Source organism: Aricia agestis, chromosome 21, assembly GCF_905147365.1.
Source record: "Aricia agestis chromosome 21, ilAriAges1.1, whole genome shotgun sequence".
NCBI classification, from domain to species: Eukaryota; Metazoa; Arthropoda; class Insecta; order Lepidoptera; family Lycaenidae; genus Aricia; species Aricia agestis.
The window spans coordinates 5,475,499-5,495,906 of NC_056426.1; the positions used below are offsets into that span (position 1 = coordinate 5,475,499).

The 20,408-nt window shown below is 37.7% G+C and overlaps 1 protein-coding gene across 3 annotated transcripts in view; it reads right to left on the reverse strand.

Moving 5' to 3' along the window:
- LOC121737708 (P3 protein-like) overlaps window positions 1–20,408 on the reverse strand; it is a 32,632-nt gene that overhangs the window by 2,267 nt on the left and 9,957 nt on the right. Inside the window, exons 2-11 of one of the 3 annotated variants that reach the window (XM_042129390.1) lie at window positions 13,918–14,091; window positions 13,041–13,184; window positions 11,952–12,082; window positions 10,714–10,833; window positions 10,148–10,322; window positions 9,350–9,612; window positions 8,389–8,575; window positions 7,968–8,043; window positions 7,134–7,147; window positions 5,855–5,961 (exon numbers count right to left, since the gene is read on the reverse strand). In XM_042129390.1, coding sequence (XP_041985324.1) covers window positions 5,855–5,961; window positions 7,134–7,147; window positions 7,968–8,043; window positions 8,389–8,575; window positions 9,350–9,612; window positions 10,148–10,322; window positions 10,714–10,833; window positions 11,952–12,082; window positions 13,041–13,184; window positions 13,918–14,080 — 1,380 coding nt within the window. In that variant the 5' untranslated portion in view covers window positions 14,081–14,091. Of the gene's footprint in view, window positions 1–5,761; window positions 5,962–7,133; window positions 7,148–7,967; window positions 8,044–8,388; window positions 8,576–9,349; window positions 9,613–10,147; window positions 10,323–10,713; window positions 10,834–11,951; window positions 12,083–13,040; window positions 13,185–13,917; window positions 14,092–20,408 lie in introns of those variants that run through there. The other 2 variants (XM_042129392.1, XM_042129391.1) reach the window with 2 other exon arrangements.

The following is a 20,408-nucleotide window of genomic DNA, read 5'->3' on the forward strand; positions in this document are numbered from 1 at the left end:
ATTCTGAGATATGTGTTAAATAATTGACTTCAATAGTTTTTGAATATAGTATCCAAAGGCTACAGGCTAAGTAATAGATTCCAGTGTTAAAAATGCGTGTATACTGTACAATGTTCATAAATTCGGTCGATCTCTCTCAAGATAGAGATCTCTAGTCAACTATCAAGATAAAGACAGAAAGTTTTAGTTAGTACCTCGCATTAGCTAGCATCATGGGTACGAGGGCTGCTATTTATGTATCCGGAACTGGCCACTTACAAGAACAATATTTAAAAAGTAATTACAACATTTGAAAATAGAACTCTTTGGTTGAAGAATACATTTTGTTTCATGTGACTGTCAATTATTTTTCCATTGTGGCGTCATTTTGAAAATTGCGTGTCTTCATTTGCCATGGATTTAACGCGTGAACATTTTCGTGCAATGATTTACTACGATTTTCGGCGTGGGCTAAATCAACAACAGTGCTTTATTCAACTCACCGCAACTTTTGGAGATGAAGCACCATCAAAAACCACTGTTTATCACTGGTACAGTGAGTTTAATCGTGGGCGGTCTATGCTCACGGATGAAAATAAAGAAGGTCGCCCAAAAACAGCTGTTGTCCCACAAAATATAGATGCTGTGCGGGAACTAATAATGCGTGATCGTCATGTTACATATCGCGAGATAGAGGCGTCCTTAGGCATAAGTATGACGAGCATACATAAGATATTATACGAACATTTGGCTGTAAAAAAAATATGTTCGCGTTGGATTCCGCACAACTTGACAATCGATCAAAAACGGGCTCGTGTCGATTGGTGCAAAAAAATGATAAAAAAATACAACCGTGGTACGTCAAAAGCCGTTTATAATATCTACACAGGTGATGAATCTTGGATCTATGCATATGACCCCGAAACTAAACAACAGTCAACGGTGTGGGTGTTCCAAGATGAGCCGAAACCAACAAAAGTTACTCGTGCAAAAAGTACTTTGAAGCAAATGGTCGCCTGTTTTTTTGGAATTAATGGACATGTGGCTACAGTGCCATTAGAGAATCGTAAAACGGTTAATTCTGAATGGTATACGACCATTTGTTTACCAGAAGTCTTTGAAGAAATAAGAAAGGACAACCGACAACGCAGAATCATATTACATCACGACAATGCTAGCTGTCACACCTCAGCTGAAACAACTCAGTTTTTGGAGGGTCAAAAGATCGAATTGACTGGTCATCCGCCGTACAGCCCTGATTTGGCACCTAACGATTTCTTTTTATTTCCATACGCGAAGAACAAATTGCGTGGTCAACGTTTTTCGAGCCGCGAAGAGGCTGTTGATGCGTTCAAAATGCACGTTTTGGAGATACCTCAATCAGAATGGAAAAAGTGCTATGAAAATTGGTTCCAGCGTATGCAAAAGTGTGTCGATCATCGCGGCGAATATTTTGAAAAGCAATAAAACCATATTAAATGATATATGTTTGTTTCTTTTTTTAATTCCGGATACATAAATAGCAGCCCTCGTATAACTAATAATAATATAATATCTATAGACGCTTCACACCACGTCAATAACTATGATAGACGATAGTAGTTGTTAATATTCGAGTATAAAAGGTGTATACATATAGCTTAAGGTTCATAAAATCACACTGTCTTGGTATAGACGTGGAACATTATTATAGACAAAACAGATATTTAGACGGTTTTGCAGTATCAATACAGCATGACTGAGGAGACATGATCAAAACTTAAGGAGAGTACTCGGACTGGATTCTCATTATAATTATGTAATAAAATTAGGCACTTAATTTTTGACCAAGTTTCCCTTTAAATAAATGAATCATGGACACTTAGTAAATTACTATGCAGCCGGCCCGGCGGCGTGCGCCCCGCGCCGCGCTCGGTGTCCATGCGTTGGGTACATATTTTTCAACTAATATGATAGCAAAATATCACGTCTTCGAGTATTGAACATGTCTCAACAGTCACCAGTCATGCTGTATATAAACAGTCGTAAACTACAATGTCGATATTAAGACAGTTGTAGACTGCAGTGTCAATATATCGACCGTCGTAGACACTATAGACGTGTTTTTATATATGTCGCAGTCATCTGGTTCATTCTGCGATTCGATTGAATGACTAGCGCATTTATTGAATGACACCATTCAATTGAATAACTCGACCGAACGTCGTCGCTCAACGTCCAACTAGTTAGCGATTTTGAACATAGCCATTTGAAGAGAGCAGAAATGAAATCAGTCAGGTAGTTGAATGTATTACATTTTTTCCCACTGCGGCGCCAGCAGTCACCAAAACAAATATATCGTCAAACAGCTCGCACAGCTGATAGCACTGTGTTGATAGTTGTAATAAAAATATGGTAAAGTGAATTGATATTACGCCGCCAACGGCAACTTAAAAAAATATTTTAACATCCAATTTAACCCTACACTATATGACTTTAAGTCAAGACGTTAAGGCCGCGTTTCTACTGACGCGGAGCGGAGCTTAGCGGTGACGAATTGACCAATCACCATGCTCGAAATCTTCACTCCGCTTCGCTGTCATTACGCTGGAATAGGACGATTGGTCAATTCGGGCACCGCTAAGCTCCGTTCTTCCGCTCCGCGTCAGTGGAAACGCACCCTAAACGTTACAGTCAACGTCTTGACTCCTTTAGTCATTTAATAAATAGAGTCATTCATGAACGCGCTAGTCATTCAACCGAATCTTATATCTTTAAACGAGCAATTCTTGTATATACAGGGTGACCGGTAATAGGTCTGTTTCCTTTTAACATGTAAAAATACATCACTTTTGCAGCCTAAAAAGCTATATCATACCCTGTCCAAAAGCTAACGGTTACCGAGATATTCAAGATTTTGTATTTTTTTCAAAAACACCCGATTTCAAAGGAAAACTTTAAATAAAAAAAAATCTACCTATTAATTTCTTAATCTTTAACATAATTTTAGTTCTTAGGTAGATAAACTACAAATACAAAAGTTATTTATCCATCTAAACAGGAAACAAAAATTAGCAGAGTGTTTCAAAAGTCTTAACAAAAAAAAATGAAAATGATTTTCCCTCATTTCACCCCTTATTGTTTAAAAAATCAATAAGACATTAGTCGTACAAATTACTTAATTAAATTCCTTATTTATTAAGCTATCCAAAAAGGTATAATTTGTGTGCAAAAAATTCACAACCATCTGGTAACTTGGTAAGGTAAGATAATAACTCTCAGCACAATTTTTTTGCCTTACAATTTGTTCAGGGTTAGGTTGCCAGGTAGTCAAATTCTTTTGTTATCGGAGGAAGAAGCGATCTATTATTGGTCGGTTTAAAAAAATCCGGTTTCTTCGTAACTGTTCGCGTCAGTTCGTAACAGTTCGGGTCTGTCTAAAGAGCAATATGTAGAGTTTTTGTTTAGTTAACGCTTCTCGTCCTGAGCGCGCTGACGTGTTATTTGCGATTCCTTCTGATCAAGTTTGTTTATCAAAAATGGCATCTTTTAGCAACGAAGAGTACGCTGACATACTGTACTGCTACGGTTTTTGTGATGGCAATGCAGCCGCTGCACGGGAAGAGTACCGGCGTCGTTTTCCCCGTCGAATTAATGTACCAAGTGCTGGAGTTTTTTCCGCGGCGTACCAACGCGTGCGGGAAAGTGGCTCTGTTCATCAAAGGCGACGTGATGCAGGAAGACCTCCTCGTTATGTTGCAGAAGACGAAGAGAGAATATTGGAACGTTTTGCAAGAGATCCGACCACCTCTACAAGAATTGTAGCGAAGCAACTGGGTTTAACGCAGTGGAAAGTGTGGTTCACCGTACATAGCGCTCGGTTATACCCTTTTCACTACACACCAGTACAAGCATTAGAAGAAGGAGACCCTGCAAGGAGGCTCGATTTCTGCCGCTTTATGCTGCACTCCGATGAAAACGATTATAACTTCTTAAGAAAGTTTTTATGGACCGACGAGTCGAAGTTTGAGCGTGACGGCATAACAAACTACCACAACATACACTTTTGCCTGGGGAGCCCCCCAGGGTGGAAACCCTCACTTGGCAAAAGAAGGTGCTCATCAAAGGAGGTTTTCCCTGAATGTTTGGATGGGAATTTTGCATAATCATTGCATTGGGCCGTTTTTTCTACCGGACAATTTAAACGGGGAGTCGTATGAAAATTTCCTGAGAAATAATCTTCACGAGCTCATGCAAGATATACCAGTTAAAACCCGAAGAGGTATGATATACCAACATGATGGATGCCCGGCACACTACAGAGTGACAGTTAGGCAATGGCTGGATCAAAATTTCCCGCAGCGTTGGATTGGCCGCGGCGGTCCAATACCTTGGCCCGCAAGGTCTCCAGATTTGACTCCTTGCGATTATTATTTATGGGGCCACATGAAGTCTTTAGTATACGCAACACCTATTAGCGATGTACATGAACTGAGGAGAAGAATAATTGATGCAGCAAACGAAATCCGAGAAACTTTAACAAGTAGAGTAACGCGATCTAATTTTCGCTTAAGATTACGCAAGTGCATCAGAAATCGAGGACGACAATTCGAACAGGATTTACCGTGATAATTATCAACTTATTATGTAAATAAAATATTAATTTTTATTCAAAGACTTTTATTTAACTTAACCTGACGTAGCAAATGTTTATTTAGACTTTTCCAATTTGCTAATTAGAATTTTACTACCTGCTAGTTCAGGTAGTTAGCAGGTTCTTCATTTGAACAAATCGGCGTAGGGTCCTTAATATTCCCTTAGTAAGATGTTATTTAGATTTTTGCATTACAAATTATACCTTTTTGGATAGCTTAATAAATAAGGAATTTAATTAAGTAATTTGTACGACTAATGTCTTATTGATTTTTTAAACAATAAGGGGTGAAATGAGGGAAAATCATTTTCATTTTTTTTTGTTAAGACTTTTGAAACACTCTGCTAATTTTTGTTTCCTGTTTAGATGGATAAATAACTTTTGTATTTGTAGTTTATCTACCTAAGAACTAAAATTATGTTAAAGATTAAGAAATTAATAGGTAGATTTTTTTTTATTTAAAGTTTTCCTTTGAAATCGGGTGTTTTTGAAAAAAATACAAAATCTTGAATATCTCGGTAACCGTTAGCTTTTGGACAGGGTATGATATAGCTTTTTAGGCTGCAAAAGTGATGTATTTTTACATGTTAAAAGGAAACAGACCTATTACCGGTCACTCTTTAACATCCAATTTAACCCTACACTATATGACTTTAAGTCAAGACGTTAAGGCCGCGTTTCTACTGACGCGGAGCGGAGCTTAGCGGTGACGAATTGACCAATCACCATGCTCGAAATCTTCACTCCGCTTCGCTGTCATTACGCTGGAATAGGACGATTGGTCAATTCGGGCACCGCTAAGCTCCGTTCTTCCGCTCCGCGTCAGTGGAAACGCACCCTAAACGTTACAGTCAACGTCTTGACGAGTTGTCCTTTAGTCATTTAATAAATAGAGTCATTCATGAACGCGCTAGTCATTCAACCGAATCTTATATCTTTAAACGAGCAATTCTTGTATATATATATATATATATATATATACTTATAATTGGAATCTCGGAATCGGCTCCAACGATTTTCATGAAATTTAGTATATAGGGGGTTTCGGGGGCGATAAATCGTTCTAGCTAGGAATCATTTTTAAAAAATGTCTTTTTATTCATGTTTTATAGAATACCGAGCAAAGCTCGGTCAAATAGCTAGTTGAACATTAAACCAGATGACTGAGACATATAATCTAAGACAGTCGTAGACACTAAACTGTCGATATATAGACAGTGGTAGATATAGAGAGATCTAAACCTGCCCGTTAGCTGGCATCAACGGCTCTGAAGACGCCGGATTCTGCGCCCTCTGAAACGGGGGTGAGGTCTTCAACCATTTTTTGTGGTGCATTTCGGTTTCGGACGCTGTGGATTAAAAAAAAACTCAGTTAATTATAATCGAATATCGCAAACACACACATAAATAAAACGGCAAATTTTACAGCAACTTACGCTAAAAATTATTAATTATTCATTGTTATGAAGTAACGTTTGACTTTTGTGTTAAAAAGCTATAGTGAGAACGGAGAAGTAATTGGTCTTGGTCAAAATTATCATTGTTTTTCATGAGTCATCAAACACGTGTAAATTCTATAGGGCTAACCCTTTTTTTCTCTTTCACTGACGCAGGAATTTGACGCTATCTCTTTTCCACAGTTCCGCTACTAAGTAAGAACTAAGAAGCAGAGATAGTAGGTAAAGTTTAAGAGACAAGTAGCGTTAGGCCTTTTAATTTTTTTTATTTAATAGGTATTCGATGACTTGAGTATAAGTCTATGCTATGAAAATTTTTCTATCAGAGTAATTGATTGAAAAAATTTGATTTGGCAAAAATTTGGCAGATGACAGACCTAAGTTATTTAGTCGGGCAATATCAAGCCAAACAAATAACTTACCAAGAAATTTATTCATAGGCAGATGGCGGACATATTATGTCATTTGTTCGGTTTACATCATAAAGTTATACCTAGCGGAATAGAGCAACAATCTGGAGCTGTCAAACGAAACCGAAATTGCTTTTCATTTGTGTGAAAAATATGTGTACGTATACACTTACACAAGCATGATTGAACATGATTTCTATGAGATTAAATTGTCAACGTGTGGCACGTCAAAAAAACGAGTGCTGCTGTCATGTATCACCCGTCTCTTTTTACCACGCAGTGTTACTGATAGTGACATCTCTCTTGCTCAGGCCTTTGTTTCTCTATTCCGCTAGGTATATTAACCTTATGGTTTACATCGATTCAACGTTACTCTGGGCTGGGTATGGTCATAATGCGACCAAATTACCTAGGTCCGCTGTCTGCCTATGAATCAATTTCTTCAGTGGTACGATAATTTGTCTGGCTATATCAAGTCAATTGTAAGGCTCGATTAATATGGATCCGCACAAACGAGCGGTTTGGCCGTGCGGCCAAAATTTTATGCAATATAACAGCTTTTATTATCGCTGTTTAACACCAAAGTCAAAGGTTTCTCAGAATATAGTAACAAAGACATATAAGCGACACCACCACCGAACCCCGTATACGTACTCGGACATCCCCAGCTATGTCGCCAACATGATTATAATATGAAAATAAAAAAATACTCGATTAGAATAACGAAAAAAAAAAACAAATTTAGTTCAAAATGATATTGAAATGAATCTAGCTGATAGCCAGCGCATAAATAAAAATAACATAAAAGTAAGGGTCAGCGCAGACCGAACGGAGCGCAGGGGAGAGGATTTTACTAACGCACTCAAAAATAAACTTTAAAATTATTAAACTAAAGTGCAAAATGCTTGAACCTTACAAAAAATGATTGCATTGAGGATAGGCGGGAATCCCCTTTACAGTCGAATGCACATTAGTTTTTAAGTTTGTGTAGGGTTCCGTACCCAAAGGGTAAAAACGGGACCCTATTACTGAGACTTCTGTCCGTCTGTATGTCTCCAGGCTGTATCTCAAGAACCGCTATAGCTAGACTTCTGAAATTTTCACAGATTGTGTATTACTGTTGCCGCTATAACAATAAATACTTACTGAAAATGAAATACTGAAAATAAATATTTAAGGGGGAATCCCATACAAGAACACAATTTTTGGCCTATTTTTGCTCTATAACGGTACGGAACCCTTCGTGCGCTAGTCTCACTCGCACTTGGCCGATTTTTTCAAGTTCGTTAATAAAACCTTCTCCACTGCGCTCCGTTCTGTATGCGCTGAGCCTAAGCTATAAAGGCTAGTTTACACTGAAATAATACTAACAATGTTGATTACCTATCATAAAATATTGCGTCACAACACGTTTCATTTCGGAGTAAGCTAACTCAAAGTAAATATATATTCTATTTGTTTTCAAAGTAGAAAATAAAATATACACACCATGCGGCAATCTTCTGGTATATGTAGACGATTGTCATCGGAATAGGTGTCATAATTGCCACGGATACCGGCACCACTGGAAACAGAAAATAATATTCATAAGTTACTAATAAAGAAACCACATTGGGAACCATCTACATATTACATACAGACAGACAGACAGATAGTCTATCTGTCTGTCTTTATACCCAAAATTTAGATTTTTTTACCCCCACCTTCCCATGTCAAGCTTTTTAGGGTTCCATAGTTTTGAATAAGTACCTTTAACATGTATTGTCAAATTGGCATGATGTTTTTTTTTTTGAGAGGTTTGAAAGAACATGGTATAGTTTTTGTTGCGAAGAAATGTACGGTTCCCGCGCGATAATTTCCGTATTTCAGCACGTCATGTAGTTAGTGAATAATAAATAAAATGCCTTACCAGTAGTCAAATCTGCTTCTGGCTGCTTCAGCGCATATCTGAGTAGGAATATAGCTATGCCGGTGTTCTGTATGCCCGTCTCTATGGAGATGGCGAGCGCGTCGGGATGCGGCTGTCTGAACACCTTAGCCACAAGGTAGCCGGCTAAGAAACCGAGGTACGGTATACCCATGCCGGCTATTACTATCTGAAATGGTAAAATGATTAGTCAGAATAGTGAAGTTAATAATAGTATTTTAACCCATCAAGCCCCATAACCAGAGTAGACAGAATAACTTCACGCGTGAGCGAGACACAATAGAATAACAATAGATTTCCAAGAATCCACGATCGAAGGATTAAACAGATAAAACCGACTTCAAAATTGTACATATAAGAATTACAATTCAGTATCCTAAAAACTACTGAACTGATTTTGATGAAACTTGCAGTAAGTATTCTCTAAGTAGAGCAATACCTAGTACAACAAAAAAGAATAGTTTAAATCAGACTTGTTGTTCCAGAGATATGCGACCACAAACATAAACACATACATACTTATACAACATACATTTTTGAAATTTGGAAAATTTCTTCAGACACTGATAATACATACTAACATAATTATATACGAAACCTGGGCAGTTGTGGAAATATTATGATAAGTGCTCACAAAAGTTTTTTCTCGATCGAGCAATAACGTCGAGCAAAACCCGCTCTCAAACTCCAAACATTCAGCATTGCTCGATAGTTTTATTCTAAATCGAAATATTTAATTCCATCGACCCGGCTCGATGCGAGCCTTCGAGCTGTGAGTTTTGCGGTCCACACAGTAATTATTACTCGATTTGGAGTAAACCGCATGTGAGTACCAAGCATTACATACATACGGGTCGAATTGATAACCTCCTTTTTTGAAGTCAGTTAAAAACTTAATTGAATAACAATAATTAATAACTCAAATATGTATAAGCGTACATACCTGCCAAGTAAACAGCTTGAATATATACAGATTCGTCACAATCGCGAACACTATGATGCACAGGAGCAGCGTGGTGGAAAATCCCTTTAGGATCCTGACCATGAATCTCGACACTCTTGGCATGAAGCGCTGCATGCCCAACCCAACTAGTAGGGGCACCACGAGACAGACCACGAATAGTCCTATGCGTTTGTACGGGACGACGATTTGCGCGTCCTTGAATATTACTTGGCCGAGCGAGAATAACCACGCTGGCATTAGACCTGGAAATTAAGAAAGGTTTAGACTTTAGAGCATATTTTAAATTTTTAATCAACTTTAGTATTTCAAAAAAATAAAACCGACTTCAAAATTGTACATGATTGAGAATTAAAATTCCCTATTTCAAAAACTTTAGAACCGATTTTTATGAAACTTGCAGTATTCCCTATGTTGGACAATACCAACAAAAAATATAAATTACATAAATATGGGACTTATAGTTCCGGGAATATGCGAACACAAACATAATTAAAAACATACATACATATTACATATTATACACTTTTGAACTTTGGCACATTTGTTCAGACGCTGATATAAAATTATAGACTAACATATACTGGCACATTTGTTCAGACGCTGATATAGAATTATAGACTATAAAACTGGGTAGTTCTGGAAATATTACATACACACGCGTCGAATTGATACCCTCATTTTTTAGGTCAGTTAATTAGACATCTTATTTACCTGATTGTAACGTCATATTCTACCTTATTAGAACTAAAAATAATTTCTATTCTTCATTATACTCACCGAAAGAAGCGATCATGGATATAGTGGTCATAGCCAGGGACATGTTCAGGTTGCCCCCGAGTATGTAGGTCCAGATGTTGGAGGCGCCGCCGGCGGGGGCCACACCCGTGAAGAACATGCCCAGACGCATGTCCGGCTGGTTGGGAAATATCGCGTAGCCGATGGCGAATGATATCTGAAAAAAAAAACAGGTAAACTGTAAAACATTACTTTTTTTAAAAGATATAATAATAATTATACAGGGCGTAAGTTGTAATACAATAGATAGATAATAGTTTACAGTATCTTTGTGTCCCTTATAGTTTACTGTTAAAATAGCAACGTTGAAAGAGTTAATTTTTAGGGTTCCATATCCAAAGAGAATTTTTTTAAATATTGTGTGGGCAAATTTGAGAAACATGGAAGTCAAAAGTAACTCTTTCAGTGCTGCTACTTTCACAGTAAACTTTATACAATTGATACATGAACTGTAACAAAATTATTACTTATTTTGTTACACCCTGTAGAGACATACAGCTGGAAACGACTCTGTTCATACCATGTTATGCAGCAATCATCACACTTACCAGGGGCATAAACAGGAATTGCCCTAGCATGCCAATCGCGGGGCCCACCGGCCGGCGGAGTACGCCCTTGACTGTCGGCCAGTCCATCGCGCAACCAAAGTTTATGAATATCAGCGTCACCTGAAACGAAACAGGAACTTTCATTATTTTAGAGAACTTGACAGCTTCCCAAAAATTACAGTAAGATTACACAGTAGCACAACGTCAGAGTAGACAGAATGAACAACGTGTTCAGTGGTTTGAGCTCTACGTTCAATGGACGGTAATCTGATGCAATACCGTCCATTGAAGATAGAGAAATATTTATAACATCCAATATAGTACAAGATGTTAGTGTAAACACCGTTATCCTTGAAACCATCAAATGAGCACGTCAAAATGAACAACTTTTTCTATAAGAACAATGCTGGGAACTCAAAAAAATCCGTCTTCATACCCATACAAATTGCCGATCCGGGCATCCGTATGGGTAATGTGTATGAAGACGGCATTTTTGACGGACTCATTTGATGGTTTCAAGGATAACGGTGTTTACACTATTTTTACTATTTGTACTAACACACTGTATAAATAAAAATCAGTTTTAAATTTTGTTACTTTCGCATAAACTCGAGAACGGCTGAACAAATTTGACTAATTTTGGTCAAATATTCGTGGAAATCCAGTGAAGGTTTATATTATTGTGGGTCGGATTATGCCAAACCCACCTAACTGCTAGCGCATCTCTACGAAATAACATAGGTCTTTGAATAAAAACGACAGCGCGAAAAATATACCATCCTCATCAAATTATGAGCGGCAGTCTTCCACCGTGCGTTTCTCGCGTAACTGTCTGATACGCACTGTAAAACTCTGGAACGAACAGTATTTCCGGAACAATATGACCTGCAACGCACCTGCAGCTCTTCTGATGCTGCGAGTGTCCACGGGCGACGGTAGTTGCTTTCCATCATGTAGGTGACCCGTTTGCTCGTTTGCCCCCTTATTTCATAAAAAGAAACTTGAGAGGTGTCAAGGGACACCCGGATGGAATGAAGGTATAAAAAACAAAAAAAAAGAGAGAGAAAGAGAGAGACAGACAGAGTAACATGCGCTACCGCACGGCTTACAACTAGCATTTTTGCTCTAGTTGTAATATTTTACGGACACTTTTTTGTTATGTCGTTACAACTTTTTCCGTCTAGCCCCCTTTGACAACGCGCGATAAGGAACTTCTTTAAAAAAAATTATATACTCACAAAAGCGGCGACGCTATGGTTGAATATCATGTCAATAGCTCGCTGCGGCCGCGTGACTACCACGGACATGCTGCCGTTCACATCGTACTTGTCCGGCCCGCGCTGGGCTTCTATAGATAACTCCGTTCTACCTGTAACGCATGGAAATTTAATAAGGCCATCGTATTAAGAGGATTCCACACCGCCCTTTTTTCCATACAAACGTTGTCCCCTGTTTCCTCCCTGGATAATGCTAGTAGAGTTATAATTTTTTTCCTGAATATCTACGGCTACTAATACAATGTCCCTATGTTTTCTTTTTTTTTCATAATTTAATTATTAAATAAGATATGAACGTTCAAAAACCCAAAAAAATGGCCAGATTTTCCGCTGTGTTCAAACGTCCAGAAAACAGATTTGGCTAGATTATACAAAAAAAGCAAAACATAGGAACACAGCTCAAGCCTTTTTTTAATCTTTAATGAAAAAATTACTTAAATCGGTTTTGGAGAAGGAATCAGGGGACAACGAATCGTTGATTTTCTGGATTTTCTGCAGTTGTCTCTATCGCGTTCTGCGGTATAGGCTTGAGGTAAGGGAGACAGCTATAGATATTACACGTACTTTTTTTTCATTTCTCTAGCCCCTGTTGTATCCTCTTAAAGGAGGTTGGCAATAGGCCATACATTTGTTGCCTCGCTATGCTAAACTACTATGAGGATGTCTGTCAAAGAAAAAATACCCACCCAGTCCCACACCACTTTGACAATATAATTATTGACAATTATTTTGTAAAATAATGTAACTCATAGTCAAATGACGGATAAACGTAATTTAGTCGGATTACGTCAAGGCCAGCAGCTGATAGATTACATCTAAACTCTAAAGGTGATTGCACGCACGCGCCGAACGCGCCGCATTTTAGAATTGTTTGTATGAAATTTTGTGAAACCTCGCACATTCGTCCGCACCGTCCGCGTACGGTGCGGACGAATGTGCGATCAGCTTAGAATTCACTTGATAAAACCCAACGAGTTTACATAGGTTTTTTATCGGACTATGATACAATTTCTAGTATTTTATTACATAAGAAATTAATTACGTTCTTACCCAAAAACTTCCCATCCACCTTCATAACCCCGTGATACTGTCCGTCTGTCTCCGTCAGCTTATACGTGGAGTTCCACCTGGCGTCCGCGATGTGAGGGTCCTTGGTCTTGATGATCAGCTCGTCGCCAGCTTGGAGACCCGTACCTGGGAATGGAAATAATGATTTGACTGATGGGACCAAATAAAAATTATGAGGTTTATTAGATTTATACTTTGAGGGGTCCGTTTAAAAACTACTTTGTGAACTAACGTAAAAGAGAAGTCGCTTTGAAAAAATATCTTGGATTTCCGATAACCGATTATATTTTTTCTCCTGTTTTCTGAGGTGCTATCCATACTTCCATACTAATATTATAAATGCGAAAGTGTGTCTGTCTGTCTGTCCGTCTGTCTGTCTGTTACCTCTTCACGCCCAAACCGCTGAACCGATTTTGCTGTATGGCATGGAGATACTTTGAGTCCCGGGAAAGGACATAGGATACTTTTTATCCCGGTAAAATGTACGGTTCCCACGCGATAAACTAATTTTGGCGCAACGGAGTTGCGGGCGTCATCTAGTTATACCTAAAAACTACAATCATCAACCAACGGAGCGGTTTTCCACTACGTCCAAATGGAAGACGAGTCGAAACCGTTAAAAACGGTCCAGGGTGGCTGTAGTACTATTTCTATGTTAGCTTACATTACACATACTAAATCCGGCTTCCGATACCCCACTTCTCTCCGTCTGTCGTGAATCTTGGTTCGGGTCGAATTCGGACGTATTACGAAACTTTCGTCCTAGACAAATAGTCCACACTCCTTTGGCCGAGATTCTCCTATCTAACCAAAAACAGTTGTCAAATTTCCCCTCATTAATCTTCATCTTAGAACTCACCGGTAACATTAACCCCCACATAATAGAACTGGTCCATGTGGACGTCTATGGTGGTGTTGGAGAAGGTGGCCAGCAGCTTGGGCGTGGCCTGGCATAGCACCCACAGGGGGCACAGCACCAGCAGGTACAGGATCACCAGGTGCAGTGGCCAGAGGGGACACATGATGGCGTTCTGGAAAGAATAAATGTATGAATAAAGATTCAAGAGTAGAACTATTATGTATCTTTTCTTGGAACTGTACTTTCCCCCTTGGTCCCATATAAAATTTGTTGAGGGGCCCTTAGGAATGGACTTTCAATTATGATTACGTACATGGGGCGGCGGAAATAAAGTGGCCTATACCGCCTACTCTCATAAAAAATATAAATTCGGCCCTGCAATCGAACTAGAATGCCGCGTCCTACTACCACTACCACTAATAACAACCGTGAAATGACGTTGTTAGAGCGGGACGCGGTATTCTCGTTCGATTGTTTCAGTCTCAAAACGGTTTCATACTTCATAGTAAGCCTACTGGTACGCACCGTACGCGCCGCATAGTTCAAGAAATGCGGCGCGTACGGTGCGGACAAATGTGCGAGGTTTCATATCATTTCATACAACGAATTCTAAAATGCGGTGCGTTCGGCGCGTGCTTGCTGATAAAATGTACGATCACCTTTAGGGCCCGGTTTAAAAAGTACATAGAAAATCAAATCTGTCTGAATGTAAGGGCAACTCAAGAGAAATTATACGAAATTTTAATATTCTCCATGCAGTTTTAAAATGTATTCAGAATCGCAATTCACAATACATTAACCGCGCAAGGTTAATGTATTCCAATTTCCACCGTTGAGAGCGAACGGTTCTTTTAAAAAACTTTTGTGTTCCACTTTTTCTTATTATTGTAAAGTGGCTAGATGTTTCTTGCAATTTCTATGCCATGTAACTCGTGATAAACAAATATCCTTTTTTAACCGACTTCCAAAAAGTAGGAGGTTTCATAATTCGACCTTATATTACTTATGTTCTTTTTTTTGTAGTCAAAGTTAACAATTCGCCTACATCGGTTCGGAAATGGATAAAGAGACTAAGAGATACTTTGGGATTTATAACATTAGCTGTAATATAAGAAAGCCTATATATCTAGAGAACTGCTAGTAGCTAGAAAATTCAAAAGCCTAGGAAACTGTGGACTCTATGTGGCTAATCAGGGTAAGTTCGGACACAGGGTAAGTCCGGATAATTCAACATATCACCAAATTAGTCAGTGTTTTTTTTGCCTGTCGCTACGGGCATATATACGCCATACTGAACTGCAACCGCAAACTGTAGTACCGTACCGTAACTGTAGTTTAATTTTGGGTTAACTTGAATTATCCGGACCTACCCTGTGTCCGAACTTACCCTGATATGATGTACTACATTTAAATACCCCCTATAGCAACTTGCAATTTCAATTCCTAAGTACATAATAATCTAATTTTTGCAGATTGCTCTTTAGCAGGTCACGCTAAAGTGTAAATTGTAAAACAGTTGACGTAAGACTACATAATATTAAAATTATCTTGAGGTAAAGTATCTTATAAAAACAATTTCATAAGATAAGTTCTAAGTGACCGCTTTTTGGGCACTTTTGCGGCATCATCACAGAAAGATAACATATTTTATTGCAAAAAGTCTGCCATATCATTTATTAATTTAAAATTTTTCATAATCATAATAAATATTATTATTAAAGTTTAGATTTCACTTGGCAACATAAAGCAAATTTTAAATGATAATTTCATAGTTTTTGAAAATTAAAAGTAACAGAAAACTTTTTTTTTAATGAAATAAGGGGGCAAACGAGCAAACGGGTTACCTGATGGAAAGCAACTTCCGTCGCCCATGGACACTCGCAGCATCAGAAGAGCTACAGGTGCGTTGCCGGCCTTTTAAGAGGGAATAGGGTAATAGGGGAGGGTAGGGAAGGGAATTGGGCCTCCGGTAAACTGACTCACTCGGCGAAACACAGCGCAAGCGCTGTTTCATGTTTTGTTTTCTGTGAGAACGTGGTGTTTCCCCGGTCGAGCCGGCCCATTCGTGCCGAAGCATGGCTCTCCCACGTAAAAACTCAAAGCAACTTGTAGTAATGAGAGTTCACACCTCTTACTTGACTCGACTTATTAAGATCTGATAATAATATTGTTTAAACCTCTAATATTATGTACGTACAATTACTATAAATCCATATTAATATTATCAGTGCGAAAGTGTGTCTGTCTGTCACGTCTTCACGCCCAAACTGCTGAATCAGTTTTGAAGGGCATGCAAATACTTTGAGTCTCTAAAAGACATAGGATAGTTTTATTGCGGAAAAATGCACGGTTGCCACGTGACAAAATACTTTCGGGCGTCATCTAGTATAATATAAACTGACTCTATAAGTATAAGATCTGATAATAATAATATTATGTATCATGTTTATAAATCGGATGTTAACATAATAATATCATTACGTGCACATTATTATAAATATTTTATAATTATTATTATCTTTTCTTTGTCATTATCTCACAGGTCTCGTGAGTTCACTCGTGATTCGTCATGACAAGATTGCATTATTTAAATTAGCACAAAAATATTGAAAATAAAAATCTTTGGTCCATATGGGGTTATGTTTCTCAAAATACTTTTTGCACAATAAAATGAAATAATGCTATAGCCTCACAAAAAATCGGCGTATAAAAACGTTCTGCTGCTCAAGAAGACTGGGAGTCTATGCTTCGATTAAACTGTATGTCTCTAATTTGGTATTCCATCAGGCGTTTTCACAGGTCGTTGAATCAATCGATCATTTGCGTGTGTAGACTGGGATTCCCAATTGTTATCAGTTATCACGTAGTAAACACAAATATACGTGATGATAACCCAGCAAGATCTCATCTCTCTATCAGATGTTATCTTAAACTAATAAGATGATCAGCTGTTAAAAAGGCTGATAGGCATACATTTTATATCTTATACCAGCGGTTCTCAAACGTTTTTGGTGGTGGGACCCTTTTAAGAAGTGACATTTTTGACGGATCTCCAAAAATATGTTTCCTCTTTAAATGAATTGTCTCCAATATGGTGTCGGATTACATTTAAAAAAATATTACATTAATATAATATTACATTAAAAAAATATATATATATGTTTCGCTTGTGGATGCCCAGCACACTTTTAGATTGGCTGTCTTATACACATGTACTATATGGGTGATATCTATATCTATATATTATATAAAACTCAAAGGTGACTGACTGACATGGTGATCTATCAACGCACAGCCCAAACCACTGGACCAATCGGGATGAAATTTGGCATGCAGGTAGATATTATGACGTAGGCATCCGCTAAGAAAGGATTTTGATCAATTCCACCTCCAATGGTTTAAAATAGGGGATGAAAGTTTGTATATAATTATTAAGACTTCTTAACGCGAGCGACGCCGCGGGCAAAAGCTCCTTTTCTATAAACGCTACTAAGCATCTACACTGCAAATACTACTTATTTTTAGGGTTCCGTTATCCGTACCCAAAGGGTGAAAATGGGACCCTATTACTAAGACTTCGATGTCTGTCTGTCCGTCTGTATTCAGGCTGTAACTCAAGAACCGCTATAGCTAGACTTCTGAAATTTGGACAGATTGTGTATTTCTGTTGCCGCTATAACAACAAATACTGAAAATAAGAAAATAAAATAAATACCTATTTAAGAAAATAAAATAAATAAATACCTATTTACATTTTACTCCCATACAACAAACGTGATTTTATTGGCCTTTTTGGCTCGTAATCCATAATGGCAACATGTAGACACAAATTTTCACAAATTCCTCAATTATATGAGTATTTTAACATTTATTAAAATAAAATAAATAATCAAGGGGGACTCCCATTCAAAAAACGCAATTTTTCCATACTTACCATACCATGCTCCGCTCTATAACGGTACGGAACCCTTCGTGCGCGGGTCTGACTCGCACTTGGCCGATTTTTTTAAAATATCTACTTCAAAACTACTGACTGGACTGATTTTGATAGGGTCAGATAGAGACTCTACACCTTTCTTGTCGCTACAAAATGTTCTTATGTACAATTTTGTTAGACGTATATGAACCTAGAATCTAGATGGATAATCGTTTTTAAGTTGTATATTTATAGATACAATCTAAAACCGATTATGTCCAACTTCCAAATCCATGAGAGCTGAGCCAATATTTGTATACGAGACACGACTCACGTCAGCCGAATCGTGACCATTGTAGGTATGACAGTAACCTTGTGGCTTAATTGCATAATATCGACATAATATTATCAGTACCTATAGTGCTATCGTGGAACGGTCACTTAAAAGGCTATTAGAACACAGCATATTAGCACACTTTTAGAAGGCTGTGCTATAAGCTATAGCTCTACAAAGCAGTTTCATTGACGACCTCTGTGGCTCAATTGGTTGAGTGTGTGGCAGCTCAAGCCGGGGGTTTGAATCCCGCCGACGGAACAAAAAGTTATCAATGTTCCCGGGTCTGGATGTGTATTAAATATGTGTATGATATAATAAAATCTCAAATATATGTATATAGTATAAAAGTATTAATTATATTTCCGTTGTCTAGTACCTGTAACACGAGTCCTTCAGGTACTTAGCACGGGGCCAGACTGACGTGGTGTGAAGCGTCCATAGATATAAAAAATAAAATAACAAAGTTTCAGGGGCTCGGCTATCCACAACTTATCTGACACTTAGAGTAGGGAGTATCTGTCAGATAAGTTGTGGATAGCCTATGGAGTATCGGTCAGATTACCTTTGGATATCCTGTCCGACACTTTACAGGCCCTCCAAAGACATAAAGTCCAACACTGCCCGAATTTCTTCTAACTTCTAGCAGGCGTAGGTCAATTACCCAATATCGAATAAGGTCAAAAAGTTATTCAAATCAGCTGATAGCACCTTACGTCACTGGGTTACATCAGTTTACGTCTTCACGATTTTAATTTTTAACTATTGTCTATTACAGAGCATATTTTCAAATATTAAAAAAAATAGCAGTGGTATTTTATTTACGTAAATCCTTAGTTATTAAATCCTAATAACTTATTTACACAGAAATAAATGTATATTTTTTTTAATAAACAGAGTACAAATACTTTTATCTAAGAACATTTTGTAATACAACAGTTTATAACTGTATGTTTATTATTTTTAATAATAAATTTAACTAAAAACTCTAGAAAACACAAAATTTCTAATAACCGCTTTCGAAAAGTTTTAGCAACACTATTCAATAACGTTGTTTTACCTCTAAAGTTGGCCATTCAAAATCGCTAGTTGATAGACAAACGTATCTCAGCAAATATCAGACACGATAATAAAGTAATTTGTCTACCTTTTAAAAATCCAATAAAAATATATTATGAACAAAAGTACTGAGGATCTGATGACAAAAAGTGAGAAAAAAAATTGACTCTAGCAATACCGGGGTGATTGGAAATTGGAATAAAACATCTTGATCCTTTACTTCCTTATAACGGCTCGTTCTGTGTGCAACATGCAAATATCGCAATCGAAATTTGCCATCAGATCCTGGTAGACCTATACTTTTGTTCATAATATATTTTCGACGAAACGTCAAGCTCCCGTTTAACATGGAGCTAGCTTTATAAATATGTAACACTACCGAAGTGTCCAGAAATACATGACATCAATAATGGTAACGACTCTACCTGGGTCTTTCTTGAATAAAATATTTTATTTAGGCTACGAAACAACAAAATAATATATACCTATTACGTTTTCTGTCTTGTTGTTTCGTATAATTTGCAGACATCTACAGATTTTTGATTTGCTTCTAACTTCTAAGTTATCAGGATGTTTCCTTTCAAACTAGTTAGCTGATCTGTGGCTACGATGGAAAAAGTTTGTACATATTATTATCATTATGAGGTAGACTAGCAGTTTTTGAGTTCTGAGTGACGCGGGATTCGGGAACAAACATTTACTTACAAATAACTAATAACAAATTAATAGATTTATAGCTTTATCTATACTAATATTATAAAGCTGAACAGTAACTCGTATAATATTTGTTTGCTTGAACACGCTAGTCGCTAATGTTAAGAACTAGGTACTGGTACTTTTTTTAGTGTTAGATAGCCCATTCATCGAGTAGGCTATAAGTTATCACGCTAAGACCAATAGGAGCGAAAAAACAAAGGAAAATGTGGAAAAATCGGGGGAAATTATTTGAAAGTGCAGGGTGCTTATCTCACGAACTACTGTCTATAACTGGAGTAATTTTTATGTTATTTGGCACAGATATAGAGTAGACCACGTGGGCAATTTTTTGCGGGAAAATGTACGGTTTCTGTGAAATTCCTAATAACCGCGCGGAACGTGTATTAATAATATTATGCTGCAAATGGCCAAAAGGTAGTAAATTTCATTTCTCATAAATATCACACCGTAGCAAATAACCACTCC